General features: G+C 39.3%; 1 protein-coding gene across 3 annotated transcripts in view; it reads right to left on the bottom strand.

The window, feature by feature from the left end:
• Positions 1-7,771: 7,771 nt before the first annotated feature.
• SLC28A2 (solute carrier family 28 member 2) overlaps positions 7,772-24,932 on the bottom strand; it is a 79,876-nt gene continuing 62,715 nt past the window's right edge. For all 3 annotated transcript variants that reach the window (XM_056569304.1, XM_056569306.1, XM_056569305.1), the window contains 5 exons: positions 19,881-20,078; positions 16,528-16,609; positions 16,221-16,319; positions 11,594-11,708; positions 7,772-8,951 (listed from right to left, as the gene is read on the bottom strand). In XM_056569304.1, the coding sequence (XP_056425279.1) occupies positions 8,831-8,951; positions 11,594-11,708; positions 16,221-16,319; positions 16,528-16,609; positions 19,881-20,078 (615 nt within the window). In that variant the 3' untranslated portion in view covers positions 7,772-8,830. The remainder of the gene's footprint in view (positions 8,952-11,593; positions 11,709-16,220; positions 16,320-16,527; positions 16,610-19,880; positions 20,079-24,932) is intronic.

Raw genomic sequence — 24,932 nt, 5'->3', positions numbered from 1 at the left:
AAGGTCATTGGTTCCGAATTCAGTTTTCTCTTGCCAGTAAATTACAGAAAAGGAATTGCTAAGGAGCATTTCATGTGACTAAAATAGCATCATGACTTCATGCAAAATATACAGCTTTTTGTCAATAGGTTCCTGTAAGTTATGATGAAAGGCTCAATCACATTTAGGCAAACAGTGTTGGAAAACATATCAGAAGCACCTATATAAATTTTGATTACATCACTTTTGAAATTAAATAACATTATGGAATTTCTAATTCTAGTGCAGCAGCCTCCTATTGTCTTCAATGGGATTCTGGTGCACCATGCACACTGCAGAAATATAAATCTGGATTCCGTCAAAAGAATGAACATGTTTATTATTTGGCAGAGTTCTGTGCAGACTGCACACGTAGACCTAGCGTCAATAGATATCAGCAGTGCCCACGGCAGGTGGGTGGAGTTTCTGAAGTGTACCCTTTTAGGTGTCTAGTACAATTATTACTGCCCAACCCTAGCTAAATGTGTTTGCACTTTTTGGAATCCATGTTTTATTTTTCGAAAGGCAGATTAGAAGATTAAAACTGGGCTCTGATTGGACACTTTATGCAGGTTATTTGTGCACGGGTTTTGATACATAAGGCCTGTTGTGTAGGTCTCAATGTCATTAAAATTTTCCGCTATTTGCTGTCTATGCAAATCTGTCATATTGTTAACATTGTCGATGGCTGTTTTTGTAACAATTTCTTGTATATACCATCTTTTATTCACTGTATATGTATGTGGTACACTAAATCTCCGATTAAAGTCCCTGTACCAAGTATAGTTTGTCTCCTGATTATTACATCATTGATATAAACAATTATTTAGAGGCACAAATATCTTCAAATATTGCCTACAAACATCAAGGAAACAAATAACAGAATTTTGCTTTAGTCATAAAAGAAAGTCTTTTTTTTGCAATAAATGTCATGTTTAAAGTTTAAAGGGGTACTCCGCCCGTAGACATCTTATCCCCTATCCAAAGGATAAGGGATAAGATGTCAGATCGCCGGGGTCCCGCTGCTGGGGACCCCCGGGATCGCCGCTGCGGCACCGCGCTTTCATTACTACACAGAGCGAGTTCGCTCTGTGCGTAATGACGGGCGATACAGGGGACGGAGCAGCATGACGTCATGGCTCCACCCCTCGTGATATCATGGCCCGCCCCCTTTATGCAAGTCTATGGGAGGGGGCGTGATGATCGCCCGTCATTACGCACAGAGCCAACTCGCTCTGTGCAGTAATGATAGCACAGTGCCGCAATCTGACATGTTATCCCCTATCCTTTGGTCCTTTGGATAGGGGATAAGATGTCAAGGGGTGGAATACCCCTTTAAGCTAACAATCGAGTTTACAGGTTTTTATAGCCTTAGCTTAATGCCAGTTTTTCCAATGGTTTACAGCTTCAGTCTTGAACTATTGACCCTCCATTCCCTTCACTTATACAAGTGTCTCTAGTCCTGCAGTCACTTAACGAATTTGTTTTGCGTTTACATGAGGCACTGCATGCATTGATCTTTATTCTTACAGTCTGACTCCAGGTACCCAAAATTTCGTCCGACTCCTCGACTCCGACTCCACAGCCCTGATTCTGACTGCGACTGAGCAGAAAATACAGAGCAATAATCAAGGCAGAAAATGAACAAATAATAAAAATAAAGACAGGGGGTGGTTTATCATGAACTGGGAGGATTATAACATTTAACAACATCATGAGAAGTACTCTTTAAATAAACAATTATTTAAAATTACACATTTCATTTGTTTAACATTCTGATTTTTTTAAACATTTGTTGTGTGTCTTATCTGTGATTTGTATATTTGCTGCAAAGTATGTTAGTGGAGGCATCCGTCTGTAGACTACCCAGATTCTCTGTAGGCATCCTTGCTAGATGTAGCCACAGATCACAGCTTTAACCTAATATTCTCTATTAGGTTAGCTCTAACCTAACCTAATAGAGGCAGCCAAGCAGCAGACACTGAGGAAAATAGAGAGCCACTAATGGGTGCTGATACTGTATATATATTTTAATCTCACAACTAAATATCTTTAATCTCACAGCTAGACATTTGTGTTCAAGCGTACTGTCACTGAGGAAAATAAAATAAAAAACCCAAGGATGTTACTAACACTGTAATTATTTCTCCGAAATGGACCTATCAATGATCAGAAGCGCCCACCTCCTTACAAATAATTCAAAGAGGAACTCAAGCAATTTCACCGAAAACAAGCCTCTTATTTGAATAGCAATACAGTTATAAAACATAACCTTTATTAATCCTCAAATAAAATGGACCAAAGAATATGAAAACAGTGAAAATTAAATGTCAACACTCCACATAAACCAATAACAGTGTCTCGGGGGTCACGGGCCGTGGAGCAAAATCAGTACAGATGGAGAGGACCTAGATGTAATAGTGGGTATAGCAGGGTAGTCCCATGGTAATACAGATGTATTGCTTAGCCTCAGTTGCAATGGTCAGGAAACAGAGTTGAAGGAAATAGGGATAAGTGCACTCTAGATCTACAGGCCCTGTCCCTCTGTCCCTGCCTTAATAGGGTGGTCTCAACCACGGTGCCCATCTCTAACTTATATAAGTGAGGGAGAAAATAACAAACAGTCAGATAAAAAAAGATACAGGTAGATAGCTTAAGTGCTCCGCAGTCCGTGGCCGCTGGGACACCCCAATGTGTACCACCAAACAAAAACCATGTGTATATAAAAATGTATTCTACTGGTACATAATCAGCTACCAGGGAATGAATAAATAAAATCATATGGATCCCAATAACTGTTCAGGCGCGTTTCTACCGTCCAATGTTGACGGATTCAAATGCATTAACCACACAACTGTGGTTGTAACCAACATAAGGGTACAGTAGTGATGCTCACTGGATATGTCAGGCTAATAATAGTCTCTCAGACTTAGCCTTATACACAAATATTCACAAAGTGGATAATTCTATATGATATTTTATAGTCGAATCTGTAAGTGACATGTCATGCAGTAAATAGTTCGATATTCCCCCTAGATGTTATAAGATTAAATCAATAAGTGTAGGGTAAATCTTACTAAATTGTGAATAATAACAACACAGATAGGTTTTGGTAAATAGACAGTACTGGCCGTGGTATGCTGTTATGGTCCCCAATACTGTAGATTAGAGATGAGCGAATTTTTTGAAAAATTCAATTCGGACGATTCACAGAATTTTTTTTAACAAAATCGATTTGATCCCAAAAAATCTTGCCAAATTTTTATTAGTAATGTATTTTAATAATGTGTTTAATCCCTTAACGACAATGAACATAAATGTACGTCATGGTGCCGTGGTACTTAACGCACCATGACGTACATTTATGCTCCGCCATGACGGCGAGCACCGGACCGGTGTTCGCGTCATGCATGGCAGGTCCCGTTTTTTTACATTTTTTAGGTAGTACTACTACTTCCAGCTTGGAACAGACTGTTCCATAATGGGAGTAGTAGTACCTGTACTAATAGACAGATCGCATCGGGTGTCACTCCTGACACCCGCTGAGATCATCCTGTATAATGTATAGATGCGGACAGCTTTCTTGCATCTAGATAGGACGATCGCATCAGGTGTCAGGTGTGATACCTGCTTTGATCTGTCCTTAACTGCAGGTATTACTGTTCCCAACATGGAGCACAATCTGCTCCATGCTGGGAGCTGTAGTACCTGCATTAATAGACAGATCGCAGCAGGTGTCACTTCTGACACCCGATGCGATCATCCTGTATAATGTATAGATGCGGCCTGCTGGTTGTCTTCTCTGGTCCCACTGTAGTATGAGTATATGCCGTATATAAACCTATTATTCATATTTACCGCAGAGAGCTGTGATTGGCTGGAACCATCTGGCCAGTCACAGCTGTCTGCAGGAAATATGAATAAGTGGTGTGAATTCTATTCACATCACTGGCTGGCTGGAGTATAGTGCAGAGAAGCGAGTGCAGGAGAAAGCCGCTCCATCTCTGCAATAGAAAAGGATTATCGCATTGGTGTCAGGAGTGACACCCGGGGGGATCTGTCTATTAGTACAGGCATTGTACAGTCTGTTCCATGCTGGGAGTAGTAGTACTACCTAAAAAATTTAAAAAATAGAGAACAAAAAGTGAAACACATACACACACACTTTATTAAACACAATATTAAAATACATTACTAAGAAGGAAAAAAAATTTAAAAAATTATAAAAAATATATTATTTTTACATTTAAATGGCCCCTTTATAAATTTTGATTATTGTCGGCTACGTTTTTAGGTCCCTGCCTGCCCACATAAATTGATCCCTGTTTAAAAAAACTTTTTTTTGTCTTTCAATTTTCGGGAGTGGGCAGGGACCAGAAAATTCAGAGCTCAATATTAAAAATGAATGAGGAGTGCATTTGATATTTTTTTTTTTTAGTTTTCATTCTAAATCATATTTTTTTTAATTTTCACTTTACTTTTTTAGCCCCATTAAATTTTTTCAGACATTTAGATGTGCTGCCAGAAATAATTGCGGGGGTATGGGAAGAGATGAGGACACAGTAATATGTATAATACAGTAGGCAAAAAAAGTCTGAGTTTCCCTAATTTACCAAAAATCCATAAATTTACAGAGGTCTTCTATCAGAAATCAAAGATACTTCAAATTGTAATTTGCAGAGGCAGATGGCCAGGACAATAATGTATGTATGTATTTAATGCAATTGTGAAGGACGATGTTGTTGTAATGAATAACGAATTAATAATTAATTAATTAAATAAATAATTAACTAATAATCAATAAAATGATTACTATAAATAGTCCCCTACGGGGGACATAAAAAGTGTAAAAAATAAAAAATTAAGTACATTTTTTTTTTATATATATGAAAAAGCCCCTCCCCCAATAAAAATGTAAATCACCCCTTTTTCCCAATTTACCCCAAAATGCGTAAAAAAAATTTCAATAAACAATCAAAATATAATGCAAATTATTTTGTACTGTGAACGGCGTAAATGTAAAAAAAATTTAAAGTCCAAAATTGTTGTGTTTTCGTCACATCACATTCGTAAAAATAAATGAATAAATAAAATGCAATAAACTACTCAGATATATGCAAATGTGGTACCAAAAAGAAAATTACAGATCATGGTGCAAAAAAAATTAGCCCTCAAACAGCCCTGTATACAGAAAAATAAAAGAAAGTTATAGTTGGTCAAAATAGGGCAATTTTAAACATACTTATTTTGTGAAAAAAGTGATTTTTTTTTTTAAAAAGCGGTCCAATAATAGAAAAGTATGTAATCATGGGTATCATTTTATTAACATTGGCCAACAGAATAAAGAAAACATGTACTTTTTATGGTAAAGTACAGTGTAAAAACAAAACCATTAAAAATGTGCAAAATTTCTGTTTTCTTTTCAATTTCCTCACACACAATAATTTTGGGTTTGCCGTACATTTTATGGTAAAATGAGTGATGATTACAAAGTACAATTGGTCACGCAAAAAAAAAAAAAGCCCTCACATGGGTGTATGGATGGAAATATGAAAGAGTTATGATTTTTAGAAGGCAATTTTGGCCCATTTTGGCTGTGTCCGTAAGGCCAAAATGGGCTGTGTCCTTAAGAGGTTACAGGGGTACTCCGCCCCTAGACATGTTATCCCCTATATACAAAAAGGGTGGTACCTTGATAACGCACATGGGTGAAATGTGATTAGGCAATGGAGGCTCAGTCCATGTTCAGATACATACACAAATGAAAAAATCACAAGGCGTTTTTTGCAGTATTCAAATAGCTTTTCCTTTAGTAGCTGCCTTCAGGCAATAGGCATAGACAATTACAAAAAATAATCACCACAAGTGCGCACTGATATCCGCGATAGTCCATGTGAACTCCGGCCAATCTTCACCCTTCTTCGGGCATGCAGAGTTCAGTGGACACCTACCTGGAGGTGTGTGTCCTCTGAACTCTGCATGCCCGAAGAAGGGTGAAGATAGGCCAGAGTTCACATGGACTATCGCGGATATCAGTGCGCACTTGTGGTGATTATTTTTTGTAATTGTCTATGCCTATTGCCTGAAGGCAGCTACTAAAGGAAAAGCTATTTGAATACTGCAAAAAACGCCTTGTGATTTTTTCATTCGTGTATGTTATCCCCTATACAAAGAATAGGGAATAACATGTCTGATCGCGGGGGGTCTGGCCGATGGAACCCCCGCAATCTCTGGGCCGGCGCTGCAGCGTTGCATTCATGGAAGTCTAGGGCTGTGTATTATGATCATGATCACGGAAGCCCCAGACAGTAACGCTGCAGCGCCGACCTGGTGATCAAGGGGGGGGGGGGGTCCCACGGCCGGTCCCCCCACTTATCAGACATCTATCCTTTGGATAGGGGATAACATGTCTAAGGGCGGAGTACCCCTTTAACTTTTTATGATTTAATACAATAGTCACAGCACAGAAATATTTCCCTTTATAGATAATGCTTCTTCATGAGAGTTAATAACATTACCCAAATAATTTAGAAAAAGCACAAATATAGTGTATTAAACAAAATATTTATTTAGCTCAATATATAACTTCTTTGAGAGGAAGCAAAATACAGGCAGGGAGGAGAAAGTGTAATATTTTGATTTTAAACATGCTTTTGCTAATAAAAATGTCAACATTTTTACTTGCTTTTTTTTTTTTTTTTAAATCAACTGGTGCCAGAAAGTTTGTAAATTACTTCTATAACAAACATCTTCATCCTTCCAGTACTTATCAGATGCTGTATGTTCCCTAGGAAGTTCTTTTCTTTTTAACTTTCCTTTCTGTCTGACCACAGTGCTCTCTGCCGACACCTCTGTCCATGTCAGGAACTGTCCAGAGTAGGAGCAAATCCCCATAGTAAACCTCTCCTGCTCTGGGCAGTTCCTAAAATGGACAGAGGTGTCAGCAGAGAGCACTGTGGTCAGACAGAAAGGCAATTAAAAAAGAAAAGAACTTCCTGTTTGGGATACAACAGTTAATAAGTGCTGGAAGGATTAAGATTTTTTAATAGAAGTAATTTACAAATCTGTTTAACTTTCTGGCACCAGTTGATAAAAAAAAAAAAAATAATAATAATAATTTTCCAATGGAGTACCCGTTTAAGTATTCCTGCTATATAACATATAAAAAAGTAGCAATAAAATGAGTATAAAAAGTGGCATTATTTCTAAAATGCAATAATGTATTTATGTCTATGGAAAAGCAGGCATTAAAGGGGTACTTCGGTGAAAACCTTTTTTCTTTTAAATCAACTGGTGGCAGAAGAAAGTTAAACATATTTGTAAATTACTTCTATTAAAAAATCTCAATCCTTCCTGTACTTATTAGCTGCTGAATACTACAGAGGAGATTCTTTTCTTTTTGGAATGCTCTCTGATGACATCACGAGCACAGTTCTCATTGCTGATGTTGTTATAATAATAACGCTTCATTTATTGTTGTCCTTAGTGGGATTTGAACCCAAGTCCCCAGCACTGCAAGGCAGCAGTGCTAACCACTGAACCACCATGCTGCCCTTAGCATACATCTGCTATGCATGGTTGCTAAAATGGACAGAGATGTCTGCAGAGAGCACTGTGCTCGTGATATCATCAGTGTTCCAAAAAGAAAGGCATTTCCTCTGTAGCATTCAGCAGCTAATAAGTACTGGAAGGATTAAGATTTTTTTAATAGAAGTAATTTACAAATATGTTTAACTTTCTGCCACCAGTTGATTTAAAAGAAAAAAGGTTTTCACCGGAGTACCCCTTTAACACACTTTATTGTATAGTTCAAAAAAATAATAAAAATATAATGGAATTAGTGGCAATTTTTTAATACAATGGGCGCACTGACAGATGCTTTTCTACAGACTTTATTAGTCTTATTAGATTATTATTTTTTTTTTTTAAATGCCACTATGAAAAGTATTTTACTGCCATTTTTCTGTTTTGATTTTACCCTGTACAAACCCAGCCTTACTGTTGCAAGGATTTTTTTCCTGAAATTATTTCTTGGAGCAGTCGTACCCCATCAAAGTGTTGTATTACGGGAGTTAAAAGTGAGAGAGTTCCACCTTTAATGTCGGTACATTATGTGGAGTTTATTTTCATCACAAATCATCATATGATTCAAAGATCTTGTGGGTCAATGATTTCTTTTTTGACATCATTTGTAATGTGAAAAACACAAACTGCCTAAATATAGAGTGACTAAAACACATTGAAAAAGTAAATCATGTAAGTGACAGTTATTTTGGAACCACATTTGGTGCTGACTCTCCCAGTGGTGGAGTTTTATCATGGTCCTGCTGCAGTTTTTAAAAAGTGAAAAACCTGTAAACACCCACATGATGGAAAGAAGATTTTCTCTTTTTTAGTGTTAACATTTATGACATACAGTATCTGATATACATTACATACATATGTTACACAAGCATTTTCCTTGTATTTTGGAACAAAGTGATTTGGCCTCATCCCATTTGACCGTTAAACATTTAGTGAAATGTTTGTATCTTTGGAATAAAGTGCAGTCAGATAGTTTCAGCTGTCCTAAAATGTGAAGTGTCTTCTATGTGCAGCCAAAAAGCAAGCTTCCACTTCACTGTATTATATATGAAATGTAGATGGCTGATATGGCTGTCATTCTGTACATACAATATAAATCTGTTATACACATGGCTGATACCAGCTTTCCCAAAAAGTGTTTTACCAATGCCAGTCATTTCTGATGATGATGTCATTCGGTGTTTGTCTGTCCCATTTATTAAGTGAAAAAATAAAAAGCTGAAGCCGATTACAAACCAGTGCAAACTGTACTGTTGTAAAATGAGCAGCAATTTCTCAGAGCCGTAGTGGAGTGTGTTACATTTTCCCATTTACTTACAAAAGACAGAGTCCCATTTATATTTTCAGTGCTGTATAGGAAAGAAAAACATAGGATGTGTAAAGGCCTTTAGAAGCAAACAAAAAGGAAGCAAACATGTCGAATTAGCAGTATCCTTCAAGAACCTTCAGGGAGATTTATCAAAACCTGTCTAAAGGAAACTTTGCTGTGTTGTCCATAGCAACCATTCTGATCGCTCCTTTCATTTCTGAAAAGGCATCTGAAAAATGAAAGAAGCGATCTGATTGGTTGCTATGGGCAACTCTACATTTTCCTCTGGACAGGTTTTGATAAATCTCCCCTTTATGTTTAAAACAGCATTAAAACTGTTTAAAGGGGCACTCCATCCCTAGACATCGCGGGGGTCCCACCGCAATATAGAATGCGACACCCAGCTGTTTCTGCTCCGGAAGCGCTGGAGGGTCTGGGTCCCGACCACGGGAACGGAAGTTTGTGACGTCACGACTCCGCCCCCGTGTGATGTCACACCACGCCCCCTCAATGCAAGTCTATGGGAGGGGGCGTGGCGGCTGTCACGCCCCCTCCCATAGACTTGCATTGAGGGGGTGGGGCGTGAAGTTACACAGGGGTGTCACGAACTTCCGGAGTAGAAACAGGTTCCGGAGCAGAAACAGGTGGGTGTCGCATGCTATATTGCGGGGGTCCCCAGCGGCGGGACCGACCCCCGCAATCAGACATTTTATCCCCTATCCTTTGGATAGGGAATAAGATGTCTAGGGGTGGAGTACCCTTTTAAGGGTTTATGAAGAATGCATTGCTGTATGAGTTGTGTACGGTTCTTTTAGTATAGAGCATTAGGCCAGGTTCACATGGGCGAAAAATGTGCGGAATGTCAGCACAGAAAACAGGTTTATTAGACTAAGCAAAGTGATCACCAGACAATTTTATGTTTTCCGAAACCTAAAGGAAACATAACACAACTTTTTCTTTAATATAAAATACATGTTATAAAAGATATTTTGTATATTTTTATAAATTTTTTTTTGCATTTTTAAAATAAATTTATTTAAACATGCTATAGGGGCTGCCTTTTACTATAGTATCTGTGTATTGTGTCACTGCACAACACTTACACAGATGCTATATGGCACTAACAATACATCGTAGACTAAGGCTGCCGACTATCTTCTATGCTGGAACAATAGCAGATGTGCACTGCGCATGCTCAGTGTCATGCACAGTACATGCTCAGTGTCATGCACAGTACATACTCAGTGTCATGCATAGTACATGCTCAGTGTCATGCACAGTACATACTCAGTGTCATCCACAGTACATGCTCAGTGTCATGCACAGTACATACTCAGTGTCATCCACAGTACATGCTCAGTGTCATGCACAGTACATACTCAGTGTCATGCATAGTACATGCTCAGTGTCATGCACAGTACATACTCAGTGTCATCCACAGTACATGCTCAGTGTCATGCACAGTACATACTCAGTGTCATCCACAGTACATGCTCAGTGTCATGCACAGTACATACTCAGTGTCATGCATAGTACATGCTCAGTGTCATGCACAGTACATACTCAGTGTCATCCACAGTACATGCTCAGTGTCATGCACAGTACATGCTCAGTGTCATGCACAGTACATGCTCAGTGTCATACACAGTACATGCTCAGTGTCATGCACAGTACATGCTCAGTGTCATGCACAGTACATGCTCAGTGTCATGCACAGTACATACTCAGTGTCATGCATAGTACATGCTCAGTGTCATGCACAGTACATACTCAGTGTCATGCATAGTACATGCTCAGTGTCATGCACAGTACATACTCAGTGTCATCCACAGTACATGCTCAGTGTCATGCACAGTACATGCTCAGTGTCATGCATAGTACATGTGTACACATGTGCTGGGAGGGGGAGTTAGCACCATTTTTGTGGCGTCCAGAAGCCGCTATTGTGGACTATATGGTGTAAACAGTGGGGCAGGGCCTATAGAGAGAAGCATTGTCAAGTGCAGCATCAACATTGTACCCTGAAGCGCCTGATTCTCTATTTTTTTTTATTTGGGGAAGCTTTATGGGTGCTCATCCACCAGCCTGGCAGGTCTTAAATATTAATATCAATGGTGGTCCCTGGATAACAGTGGTGGTCATGTGAGCCTGAATATTCATATAGGTATTTATTGTGTCAGCAAGGGGGACATGTTATACTTTTTACAGGCACTGTGTATACTGGGAACATGTTGGATGGCTTTCTATACCTTCTTCCCCATTTGCAAGCCTGTGAGAATTCATCCTGGTGCCAGGCTGTAGTGGACTAGCAGTAAGGGCACAGCAACATGGCTGCTGTACCTGATGAAGAGTAGGCAACAACAAAATGGTGCTGCATAGTGGTATACATAGTAACACCTACTGCCTCTTTTTGCTCAATGTAAAAAAGGAAGGGAGGTGATAACATCATAGCCAGGGAGAACGTGCTGCAGCAACTTTCAGCAATCGGCTAAGACGTTGCCACAAAATACTTTGCCTCTAGTTTAACTCTCTGCTGGCCTTAATTAGGAAATATAAATAAATTAACTATATATATATATATATATATATATATATATATATATATATACATATAGTAGATTAACCACAACACATTCCCTTTAAATTTATGGTTACACTTAGTAATTTGTTAGTCACACTTACCTCCCAAAAATGTCCTTGCAACAGACATAAAGAGAGTAGGTTTTATTCACATAAGCTTCTGTGTCTCCAAGAAATGGTATGCAGTCTACAGTGTTTCTTGGAGTATACAAAATTCCTGCAACATAAAGCAATGTAAATATTTTACAAGAAGTCATGTCTAAGGGCTCGTTCACACAAGGCTCTGTAGTGGAGCTCTGTCGGCAGTTCTGTCAAGTTTAATGGAGAAAAAATAGTGCAAGCACTATTTTTTTCTCCACTAAACTCCTGTAAAATTACTGGATCACCGACAGACCCCATGCAACTGAATGGGGTCTGTCGGGACCCGGCATAAGCCGTTTGCATCCGACCCGTTTCAGGGTCTGTTCCGCTCGAGAGATCAGACCATGAACCGGTCGGATGCAAATGGCAATGTGAACTTAGCGAAACTAACAAATGGTGATAACTGGCTTCTGTCCCTGGTCAGATCTAGTATGAAATGAATGATACAAGTTATTGAAGGAATAGTTACCTACACGTATTAAAATTCAGACAAAACTACGCTGCTCAAGAAAATGTTACTATCAACAATGTGAATAGAGAATAAAATCAATTAAGGGTTTGTCCAACAGCAAAAAGTTATTTATTGTTTTTGAAGTGGAAATAAATTCCCCTAATAATAGACTTAACTCCATGCTGACCTATCTTTTTGTCCTGACACAGCAGACAGCTTCCTCCCACCTCTCTGTATCAGTCATACGTCTGCAGGGGGCTGGCTGTGTTGTACAGTTTAAACAACTGTATGAAACATTGGCTCAGATTTATCAATCTGTGTGAGAGAAAAAATAGAGTGATTTTCCCACAACAACCAATCACAGCTCAGGTTTCACTTTACCAGAGCTCGTTAGCTGAGCTGTGATTGGTTGTTGTGGGAAAATCCCTCTATTTTTTCTCTCTCACAGTTTGATAAATCTCGGCCATTGTGATTACAACAGTGTAAATGTTGCTGAAGTGGATATCCTCAGGGTGTGAGGAAAGAGGAATATGACTGTTGTATGCAGGCGTTTCTCCACGTCCGTTCTTGCGTTGATAATAAACTGACATGAACTCAGGTATGGTAGCAAAAAAGAGGCTTTATTGGCCCAAAATAAAACAAAACAAAAGCAGAACAAAGTATCAAGGTAGTATCATACAACGCGTTTCGAGGGGCAGGACCCCCTCTTCATAGCAAATGCGTTGTCTGATACTACCTTGATACTTTATTTTGCTTTTGTTTTGTTTTATTTCGGGCCAATAAAGCCTCTTTTTTGCTACCATACCTGAGTTCATCTCAATTTATTATCAACACAAGAACGGACGTGGAGAAGCGCCTGCATTTTCTTCTTTCTCAACACCCTGAGGATATCCACTGCATTCATCCACTACAGAGGACCACGGCAGACTGATGGGCAGCACTCCACTTTGATTAGTCACAAGCAAATGACGATATTCGTTATACGGTGTTGTGCTTGCAGCACAACACCATAAGGTGAGCACACCTCTTTCTTTTTCCTATATTGTACCTATCAAGGATAACCGCACATAGCTGCGCATTTGTTTATTCTTTTTCCTTTCTTTACTTTCTGAGCCGTAATTGTTGCTGAAGACACAGAGTCCAGGACTTTTGAGAGGCACTTTGTACTGGAAAAATGTGTGGCTGATATGCATATGCTGATCAGTATATATGGCACCCCTCAGCTCCAAGACTGTCCTTATAGTGCTGCAATTACATGTATTCCCATACTGCTCAGGGAATATTCATAGTAACTCCAACAAAATAATGGCAGCAAAAAATGCCTAGAAGCTGGGCCAGAGATAAATAGATAAACCTCAAATTTAAGGCACCAACTAAATATATATCAAGGTGATATCAAATTGTATTAATTAACATAGATATTAAACACATTAAAAGCATGAGAAGGATATGGATGCATAAGACTAGACTCATAGAAGAGAATGTGGTGGGGATAGCAAATACACCATAAAGTGGTGTCCAGGTATATAAGTATACTAGTTGTATCAAGATAAGGTGTCAAGCATCTAATATGAACATACAGCCTATACAAGTCCTGCGATTGAGACAGCAAGATGAAAGTGACACTAAGCAAAAGTATAAGAGTGTAACAAAACACCTGCAAAAAATAAGGGAGAAACAAAGGGGGGGGGAGGGATATGAACTTTTTGACCTATCTATATTTAACAATCCATCTAAATGAGATGTTAAGCTGAACCCAGGAGATATTATAATAAATCAAGGTTTTGCCACCCCAATGTTTTACCGATGAGACAGTTTTATCAAGATGCTAAAGGCAAAATTATTTTGGGTTGATGGCATATTGGGGTGCCTGTGCCTGTAAGGTGTAGAAAGGAAGCCAAACAGTGTGGTAACTTAACCCCTTAAGCCCCCGGGGATTTAAAATTTTTGCACTTTCGTTTTTCCTCCTTACCTTTAAAAAAATTGTAATTCTTTCAATTTTGCATTTAAAAACCATATAATGGTTTATTTTTAGTACCACCAATTCTACCTTGTAATGACATCAGTCATTTTCCCCAAAAATCGACAGCGAAACGGGAAAAAATAATAATTGTGTGACAAAATTGAAAAGAAAAACCACCATTTTGTAACTTTTGGGGGCTTCCGCTTCTACGCAGTAAAAATTACACCTTCTATTTATTCTGTAGGTCCATACGGTTAAAATGATACCCTACTTATATAGGTTTGATTTTGTCGTACTTCCGGAAAAAATCATAACAACGTGCAGGAAAATGTATACGTTTAAAATTATCAACTTCTGACCCCTATAGCTTTTTTATTTTTTCCGCGTATGGGGCGGTATGAGGGCTCATTTTTTGTGCCGTGATCTGAATTTTTTAGCGGTACCATTTTTGTATTGATCGGACTTATTGATGATATAAAAAGTGACCAAAAATACGCTATTTTGGACTTTGGAATTTTTTTGCGCGTACGCCATTGAACGTGCGGTTTAACTAACAATACATTTTTATAATTCGGACATTTCCGTACGTGGCCATACCACATATGTTTATTTTTATTTACACAGTTTTTTTTTTAAATGGGAAAAGGGGGGTGATTCAAACTTTTATTAGGGAAGGGGTTAAATGATCTTTATTCACTTTTTCTTTTTTTTACACTTTTTTTTTGCAGTGTTATACCTCCCATATGGGGCTATAACAATATACACGCTGATATTTTACATTGATCAATGGTTTCTCATAGGAAACCATTGATCGATGATTCTGCCGCTTGACTGCTCATGCCTTGATCTCAGGCACTGAGCAGTCATTCGGCGATCGGACACCAGAAGGCAGGTAAGGGGTCCCTCCTTGTGTCCTACAGCTGTTCGGCATGCCGCGGTCCCTAACAGCCCCCTGAGCTAACCGGTAGCAGTTTACTTTCACTTTAGACACGGTGATCAACTTTGAACACCGTGTCTAAAGGGTTAATAGCGCACGGCACTGTGATCAGTGCCGCGCGCTATTAGCCACGGGTCCCGACCGTTGTTAGAGGCCGGGCCCGACCCGCTATGATGGGGGGCCACGCCGTGGCCCTGCGTTATAGAACAGGAGAGGACTCAGGGCGTACAGGTACGCCCTGGGTCCTTAAGAGGTTAAACAGGTTACAGTCTTTACAGGAAACAACTGAATCTTTCAGAAATGGAGGCACAGTTTCTTGAACAGTGTAACAGGCAGGTGCAGTGTAACTGATAAAGCTGGTGTATACTAAAGTAGCTTATTTAATTTACTTTTACCCTTGTGTTTTACAAAAGTTCCTTTGGCTTACTCTGTGAAGTAGGCAACATGTGAATCAATTTAAATCCTGGTAGAGATTAGCAGTGGCACTAAACAATTGGATGCCACCAGTAATGTAACTCCAATGATGGGGTGTAAAGCATGAGAATAAATCTTACAAGCAGATTAGGACTATGTAGGGTGAGCATTTGGTTCTTATCAGTAACAGTCCACAAAAGCTCAAGCTGAGTTAAGGAATTCTTAGCAGAAACTGTCCTCATGATTACTCTTAATATTGTGGAGGGGCTAACTTGCATATCTTTCAGTCATAAGGCTGCCTTAACACATTCTCTCTTTATAGAGGATAAACTGACTGGACTTTCTTTCTTTCAGTAAAGAGATGGGCTCAGAGTAAGCTCCTTCCTTCCCTCTAGGAGGTTCATAGTTAAAGGGGTTATCCAGGATTAGAAAAACACAGCTAATTTCTTTCAAAAACAGTTCCACATCTGTTTCCAGGTTGGCTGTGGTTTTCCAACTTGGCTCCATTCACTTCAATGGAACTGAGCTGCAGAACCACACCCAACCTGGAGACAGACGGTGAGTATTTTTTAAAAGAAAGTAGCTGTTTTTCTATTCTGTTTTTCTATTCCTGGATAGCCCCATTAAGCCTATGTGTATGATAACTGTAGGTCCCAGGCAAAGGTGGTACAAATGATAGTGGTAAAAGTATCAGTAACAGGATACACATATGTACACTAGGGCACTAGCTGGGCAACTCTGAAGCACTCACCCTGCAGCAATTCCAGTAGAATATTGCACAAATATTGAAAATTGCACACAAAAAAATACAGTAGACATCTACCTGCAATACATGCATTAACAAAGGAGACACACGCTCCAGTCATCAAAGCCCGAACTACTACTTTGGCAAGGTCCCCTTTGCGCTCCACAGCCATAGATGCTGAGAAAATAAAAATGTATGATTTTTTTTATTGAATTAAAAATACAAATTCAATGTTCATAATTAACCTATTCAGTGCTGTTTTTTTTCCTTTTACCTTGAGGTTTCAGAGTACATTTTAGCACTATATTTAGTTCTACTTATCAAATTTTAGAGGCATTCATTTTTTACCTCCCAAATGCTCCTTTTAATGATAAAATACACTTACACAGCCCTCCTAACATGATCCCAATGGAGCTGATATTGGCAAACCCACAAAGGGCAAAGGTAGTGATGGTCTCTGCTCGTTCCTGTAAAAACACAATTGATTTTAGTCCTCATTCATTAAAAATGAAAAAATCTGTAGCTTTACATTACAACACTTCTGCATCCATTTTACAGGAACTTTGCTCTTTGCCCACTGCATTTTAGCTTTTGTTCTAGGCCATCAGACCTGAACCAAATGAACCCAGGAGAACACTGCTCATCATCAGATTGTCTCAATCGGTTTGCTTCCTTACATCCTGGTGCCATCTCTCCCTTACCTGGACCTCCACATGATGTAAAAGAAAAGGTTATTTACCACACAGTGACACCTTTTGTATTGTTCCATGGTCCACTTAATGCTTCCTTACCCACTGTAGGCAGTTATGGGTATCTGATAGCGGTCAGCATGGGCACTCTGACTAGTGTGCAGTAATGCACTGTGTATTTCAATAGTAGCCAGCAATAACTTTTCCAAAATCACTATTTCTGTGCCATTGGACCAGACACATTAGCCTTTGCACCACACTTTCATCAGTGAGAATTAGGCGCCCTTGACCATGTTACTGATTCACCACTTGTCCTCCCTTGGGCCACTTTTGGCCTCAAGACACTTTAAATTGGGTTCTTACAGACAAATATAAATACCGTATTTTTCGCCGTATAAGACGCACTTTTTCTTCCTCAAAACTGGGAGGGAAAAGTCGGTGCGTCTTATACGGCGAATACACACCTATCGCGGCGGTCCCTGCGACCATCAATGGCCGGGACCCGCGTCTAATACAGGACATCACCGATCGCTGTGATGCCCTGTATTAACCCTTCAGACGCGGCGATCAAAGCTGACCGCCGCGTCTGAAGGGAAAGTGACACTAACCCGGCTGTTCAGTTGTGCTGTTCGGGACCGCCGCGATTTCACCGCGGCGGTCCCGAACAGCCCAACTGAATAGCCGGGTTAATGCTTACAGGACACCAGGAGGGACCTTACCTGCCTCCTCGGTGTCTTCTCCGTTCAGGGATCCCCTGTATGGCCGGCGCTCTCCTTCCTCGTCATCACGTCGTCGCATACGTGCGTCGGCGTGTGTAACAACGTGATGACGGCGACGGAGAGCGAGGATACCCGGCCGGCAGCAGAGACGTTCAGCAGCAGGCCGGCTGCAGAGCAACGGGGACACGGCGACAGCGATGGAGCGACATCCAGGGCAGCGGTGACGGGTCCGGAGCAGCGGGGACACATGAGTATTATCTCCTATGCAGTGGTCTTCAACCTGCGGACTTCCAGATGTTGCAAAACTACAACTCCCAGCATGCCCGGACAGCCAACGGCTGTCCGGGCATGCTGGGAGTTGTAGTTTTGCAACATCTGAAGGTCCGCAGGTTAAAGACCACTATTGGGTTCAAAATCTTTAATTTTTTTGATTTTGCACCTAAAAATAGGGTGCGTCTTATACGCCGATGCGTCCTATAGGGCGAAAAATACGGTATTTATATACCAGTGTAATGCAGTTAAACAAAAAGGTTAAATAAATAAATAAATAAATAAATATAGTGCAGGTGCTAAATCTGCTTTTTGATGAAAGTGGTTTGGTGGAGGAATATGAAAAGAAAAAAATTCCAGAAAAAATGCCTCAAAGACTGACACTGAATTTTCCTGGCGCTTTTTTCTGGAGTTTTGACCTTGGTTTGGAAATTGCCCTTTTTGCTCCTTTGACAGCTTTTTTGAATTTTGTTAGGTACCACAAAGAAAAGATGCAGAAGTGGACTAAAAGAAGCATATAATAACAATAATAATACTGTGTAAGGACATAATACTATGGTTTTTTTTTTTTTATTAATTTTTTTGTTCATATTATAATTGCGTTTTAACTTTATTTTTGTTTCAGGTACAGAAAACATTCGTACTATTATTATGTCCTTACATATAACAATTATTATTATTATGATATCCTTCCTTTATTCCTCTTATTGCCCAGTCCCCGACCCTCCTTATTCTCCTTCTCCCATCACAACCAAAATACCTGGAACCCGATTCAATAAAATATTTATATTGACATGTACAAGTTAGGGGAAAATAAATGATTATTAAATAAAAAGAAAAGAAAAAATAATCAATATATCCAACCACCTGCAACCTGCAAACTTATACCCTAGATTTACAATCCCAGAACGAACATTACAGAATTAATTAAATATTAATAACATAAAATACACATACATATTTAATCACTGAATTATTGAAAAACTGCCACTGAGCCCACAAAGGCAGAAAAACGCCAAACAAAAAGAACGGCAAGTGGATATAGCATTTTGCAATTCTCTATTGAATTGCAGCTAACATCTGGCTGCAGCGTTTTTGCCCAGAAAAACCCTATTCGGCCGAACTGGCATTTTTTTGGGAACGTTTTTACAAAAATAAATGGAAAATAAATGGAAAAAGTGGAAACTTAGCCTAAGATGCATTACAATGTTTCTTACATTCACTTTTTCTTTATTATTATAAATGTGCCCAGGCAGACGTATGAAAAAGTGAGTTAAATGTTTTATTGTTTTATTTGTCAGCCTGGACACATTTATAAACAAAAACATTTGGTAGATGGTGTGCTAAGAACCATCATTTTTTTAAGCAGTTTTGCAGTTCCATATTATACACATATGTTAGCGCTAGCAGTGTGCTGCTGTAATTTTTTCTTTGTTTGGATTTGTATTTCAGATGCAGCAGCGTGCAGCTTTATACATATAATATATAATAGTGGTGTTTGAGGTGCAGACCAAGTTTTGTTTTTTCAAGTTATTGTACTTAATTTATTTGCATTATTTGTACTATATTTCATTCCACTTACTTGTATTATGATCTCTTGTTATCCTTTACACACTACTTTGGAGTACTAGCTTTATTTGTGCATTAGAATTAGGGCAGAGTTGGGGTTGGGGGGTCATGTCCCCTCCCCCAGTGATGGTATCAGGCTCACAAATGAGCCTTTTTAAATGGTTTTAGATGTATGTGTCTCCCTTTTGTGGTTTCTATGAATAAAGTTTTTTTGTATTATTTAAATTCATTTTGGGTCTGCACTGTTTGCAGCTTGCTTTTTCTTGAATAGATATTGTTTTTTCAAGTGTCAATGCAGATATATTAATTGGAATATACTGTCACACTTTACTGTATACATCTGTCACCTGAAGATATATACACCAGCTCACTGAACTGGCATTTTCCCCCTCTCCTCCCCAAAAAATAGTATAACTCAGACCTTGAAAGCCAAACATTGTAATTTCACCATGATTTTCTTACATAGATGTCATTTATTATATTTTACTTGCCGAAATCCACTGTCTGGATCCATCCATCCATTCTTCAAGACCTTGCAGACGATTATCCTTATAATCAGCCAGCATTCGATATGCCACAAATTCATTTAAAATGATCTTTGTCCCCAACATCTCACCGACTGGACCTGCTTCATCCCATTCTACTCCCATCATGAAGGCCACAGGCATGAAGATGTAGGAAAGAATTAGCTGGAGATGAAGCATTGTATTGTTAGAACATAGGACTGTAATAATACACTTGTGGTCCTGTGATACCTTGTCTGTTTGGGGGGGAAATAGTTTATTACTATATTGTTATTGCCTGTTATATGCAGTGCAGATATAATGTACGGTATATGTTATGCTGTGATGACTGTCCATTTTTGGATTCGGATTGCTGAAGTACCAGGCTGCAGTACTGGGTGGCCCCACAATGCACTGTGACAGTAGCTGACAGCATGAGTGAAAAGTTTGTCAACTGGCATCTAGCAGGTGGCGGTCCAATAGTCATTTAGCAAGGTTGCAGTTGTTAAATTCATTACCACTGCATTAAAGTTTCTACAAATCAGTGTATATCTATCCACCTTGATTTCTTGTGTAAACGAAAAGTTGCAAATTTTACACTGCGACAAATCTACATGAAAAAACCCAGATAAAACCAGTGATAAATTCCTGTCTAAATCTTCACTGCTGGCTTTAACTTTTATAGCACAGGTGGCCCTAAAAGTCTGCTCTAGATACCTAGTCAAATCCTCTCTGTATAAATCTATTGGTCCCCTGATCCCACTGCAGGACACTCCTGACTTTCATAGCATAGCCCCCCAGGATGTCCTCCAGCTTGTCCAGGTGTTTGTGCAGGTCCTCCAGTCATCATCACTTGAAACCCCGGTAGATCTCACAATGGGACCCTATGCAAGTGTTTTACTATGCTCAGCAAGAGATTTTATGGCAGATGTAAAATCTCTTTACATGTCCACAGGGAATTGACACTATTTGAACAGATCTTTCTTGATTCACAGGCTCCAGGACATATGGTTTCTATCCCTAATGCTTTTCTGCTTTAAAGTTCTCAGGGAACCCAACATACCTTTCAGACAGGTTGGTTCCATGAGCTGGATTGCATCTTTAGCACACTGTCCTGGGACAAAGCTTTCCCTGTGTGCCATAAAACATCTATTCCTCTGTGTTACATGATTGAGACACGCTCACAGATTTACATTGCAAATTTGTCTTGATCACATGACACGGAGATAGGAGAGAACAAGATGAGCGCAAACTTCTCCTCGCTCATTCTCCTGATCGGTGGAGTTCTCGCCGATCCAAACTTTTGACAAGTCTCTACCATTTAAGTTGAAGATCTTCCCACCGCTGGGGTAGGATGGCTCCTGTCTGGCTGGATTGTATGCTTCTATAGGACTTTTGGTCCAATGTGTTAGATATAAATCAGCAATTTACGGTTGTCATTCTGTCTAAAACTCCTGATATGGTGCTTCTCTCTATGATCCCGGTGAAGGCTAAAGATCTAAATAAGAAGAGGTTGGTACGTTTGCTGTTGGATGCAGCACGTAGGGTGATAATCCAATATGTAAAAAGCAAAAAATGAACAGAGGTGTCAGCAGAAAGCACTGTGGTCATGATGTCAGCAGAGAGCTCTGTGTTCCAAAAAGAAAATAATTTCCTCTGTAGTATTCAGCAGCTAATAAGTACTGAAAGGATTAAGATTTTTTAATGGAAGTAATTTACAAATCTGTTTAACTTTCTGGCACCAGTTGAGTTTCCCACCCGAGTACCCATTTAAGCCCGTTGGCATTAATGAATGGAGTTTCTTTCTTCACAGCTGTACCTTAGCTATGGGACAGTTGTCTTGTTAGTTCTCCTACTTTTCCTCCCTTTTTGTATGACCGCTCTGACATTGAAACAGAAAAAAGCGGAAATGGCTCAATTATCTCTAAATGGCACTGGCAAGACTGAGCAATCCAACCCAACAACTATACCCACGGTGTAAAAAATGTAAAGAAAAGCAAAAGAATGCTGGAGAAGTCTACAGATATTTGGATAGTAAAATATTTATTTGTCATACAATATATAAAAGCATAAATATACAGGTGGTTCACAGGGCCCTTGTGAAGCCGCCTCATAAAATTGCCACAATAATATACACGGTATTGCCACCAATAGTTCTGTTAATCCAGTTAATGTTACTTGTTGTATTGTCCCAATATACTTTGACTATCGTACGTATAAATAACTAGGACATCCATTAAATAGTATTGTAGTTCCACAATTAAATGTGCCAATGATTGTCCCAATAGCTGGGCACAAATCTTTCACTTGTAAAACTGTCCACAAATCTCGCACTTTATACTTCAGCACCGCTATGTAATCCGGAGATGAGATTAATCACAGAAATGTCAATTTTGATATTCCAAGTGGTAGACCAGACTAAGCATTCATTTACAAAGCATATAATATTGTAAAACTCTGGAGGATATCAGAATTGATGCAGCGCATGTAATGTTCCTCACCCACCGGGGGATATCAGAATACCTTAACGGGGGTCCGGGCTCCCGTAGCAATCTCTCACTTTATTCAATCTCTCATCTCATACATAGCGGTGTCGGAGTATAAAGTGAGAGATTTGTGGACAGTTTTACAAGTGAAAGATTTGTGCACAACTATTGGGACAATCATTGCCACATTTAATTGTGGAACTACAATACTATTTAATGGATGTCCTAGTTAATTATATATACATAAATTTTATATGGACAAAGTACAGGGTGGGCCATTTATATGGATACACCTTAATAAAATGGGAATGGTTGGTGATATTAACTTCCTGTTTGTGGCACATTAGTATATGTGAGGCGGGGAAACTTTTCAAGATGGGTGGTGAGCATGGTGGCCATTTTGAAGTCGGCCATTTTGAATCCAACTTTTGTTTTTTCAATAGGAAGAGGGTCATGTGGCACATCAAACTTATTGGGAATTTCACAAGAAAAACAATGACATGCTTGTTTTTAACGTAACTTTATTCTTTCATGAGTTATTTACAAGTTTCTGACCACTTATAAAATGTGTTCAATGTGCTGCCCATTGTTTTGGATTGTCAATGCAACCCTCTTCTCCCAATCTTCACACACTGATAGCAATACCACAGGAGAAATGCTAGCACAGGCTTCCAGTATCCGTAGTTTCAGGTGCTGCACATCTCGTATCTTCACAGCATAGACAATTGCCTTCAGATGACACCCAAAGATAAAAGTCTAAGGGGGTCAGATCCGGAGACCTTGGGGGCCATTCAACTTGCCCACAATGTCCAATCCACTTTCCAGGAAACTGTTCATCTAGGAATGCTCGGACCTGACACCCAAAATGTGGTGGTGCACCATCTTGCTGGAAAAACTGAGGGAACGTGCCAGCTTCAGTGCATAAAGAGGGAAACACATCATCATGTAGCAATTTCGCATATCCAGTGGCCTTGAGGTTTCCATTGATGAAGAATGGCCCCAGTATCTTTGTACCCCATATACCACACCATACCATCAATTTTTGTGTTCCAACAGTCTTAGAGGGATCTATCCAATGTGGGTTAGTGTCAGACCAATGGTGGTGGTTTTGTTTGTTAACTTCAACATTCACATAAATGTTTGCCTCATCACTGAACAAAATCTTCTGCGTAAACTAAGGGTCCTGTTCCAATTTTTGTTTTGCCCATTCTGCAGCACCTGAAACTATGGATACTGGAAGCCTGTGCTAGCATTTCTCCTGCGGTGTTGCTATCAGTGTGTGAAGAGTGGGAGAAGAGGGTTGCATTGACAATCCAACACAATGGGCCACACATTGAACACATTTTATAAGTGTTCAGAAACTTGTAAATAACTCATGAAAGAATAAAGTTACGTTAAAACCAAGCACATCATTGTTTTTCTTGTGAAATTCCCAATAAGTTTGATGTGTCACATGACCCTCTTCCTATTGAAAAAACAAAAGTTGGATTCAAAATTGCCGACTTCAAAATGGCCGCCATGGTCACCATCCATCTTGAAAAGTTTCCCCCCTTACATATACTAATGTGCCACAAACAGGAAGTTAATATCACCAACCATTCCCATTTTATTAAGGTGTATCCATATAAATTGCCCACCCTGTATATTGGGACAATACAACAAGTAACATTAACTGGATTAACAGAACTATTGGTGGCAATACCGTGTATTTTATTGTGGCCCTGTGAACCACCTGTACATTTATGTTTTTAGATATTGTATGATTGTATATGATTGTATGATTCATATAAGTATATTGTAATATTTTACTATCCAAATATCTATAGACTTTGAGCTCCAGCATTCTTTTCCTACGCTCTGACATTGTGTTTGTATTTGTTGTCTTGTCTTCCCCTCCCCTCTTTTCTTGTCTTCGTTTGGATCTATCTCCCAGTAGCTTTTCTTTGTTTTTCTATTTGGGGTTGCTTTTTCTTTTTCCCATTTATGTTGCCCAGACACACTATTTGTAAGTGAATGGTGGTAGGTGCAATTGTTGCCCTTTAGCAAAGTCCATGCAAGGGTTGATCCCTCTGCTACCTCACCTCTCCTTTGATTTGGTTCTTATTAACTTTTCTGGACAATGTTTTTTCTTGTATGATTATACCTTAATATTATAACTTATTGGGTGTGCAAGCATTTATTGTCTGTATTGACTAAGTTTGCGCTCGCTGTACTCAACGTTCCTGGTTTGATGATTTTTCTTTGTGATCTGCTATGTACTAGTTTGACATCCCTACCCCACTTTTTCCTTTCTGTACCTCATTTTTACTTAGGTTTTCCAATAAAATTTGGAATAAACAAAAAAAAGTGTCTAAAGGTGATGGGGGGGCGAGGAGGTTTGTTTCAACAACATTTCCATTTTGCCCTTTATTTAAAAAAACCAAAAAAACATCTATTTACCTCCAGCTGCTCACCCAGTTCCTCAGTTGTCGCGTTGCGTCTCTGGTGCGCTCCTCTTCCTGGTTCCCTGTGGTCAATACATCATGCTGCGATGTTATGCTTCGGCCAGTGATTA

This window comes from Hyla sarda, chromosome 4 (genome assembly GCF_029499605.1).
Source record: "Hyla sarda isolate aHylSar1 chromosome 4, aHylSar1.hap1, whole genome shotgun sequence".
NCBI lineage: Eukaryota > Metazoa > Chordata > Amphibia > Anura > Hylidae > Hyla > Hyla sarda.
Note: the sequence above shows the minus strand (reverse complement) of the source record. Positions and strands in the feature narration are given on the sequence as shown.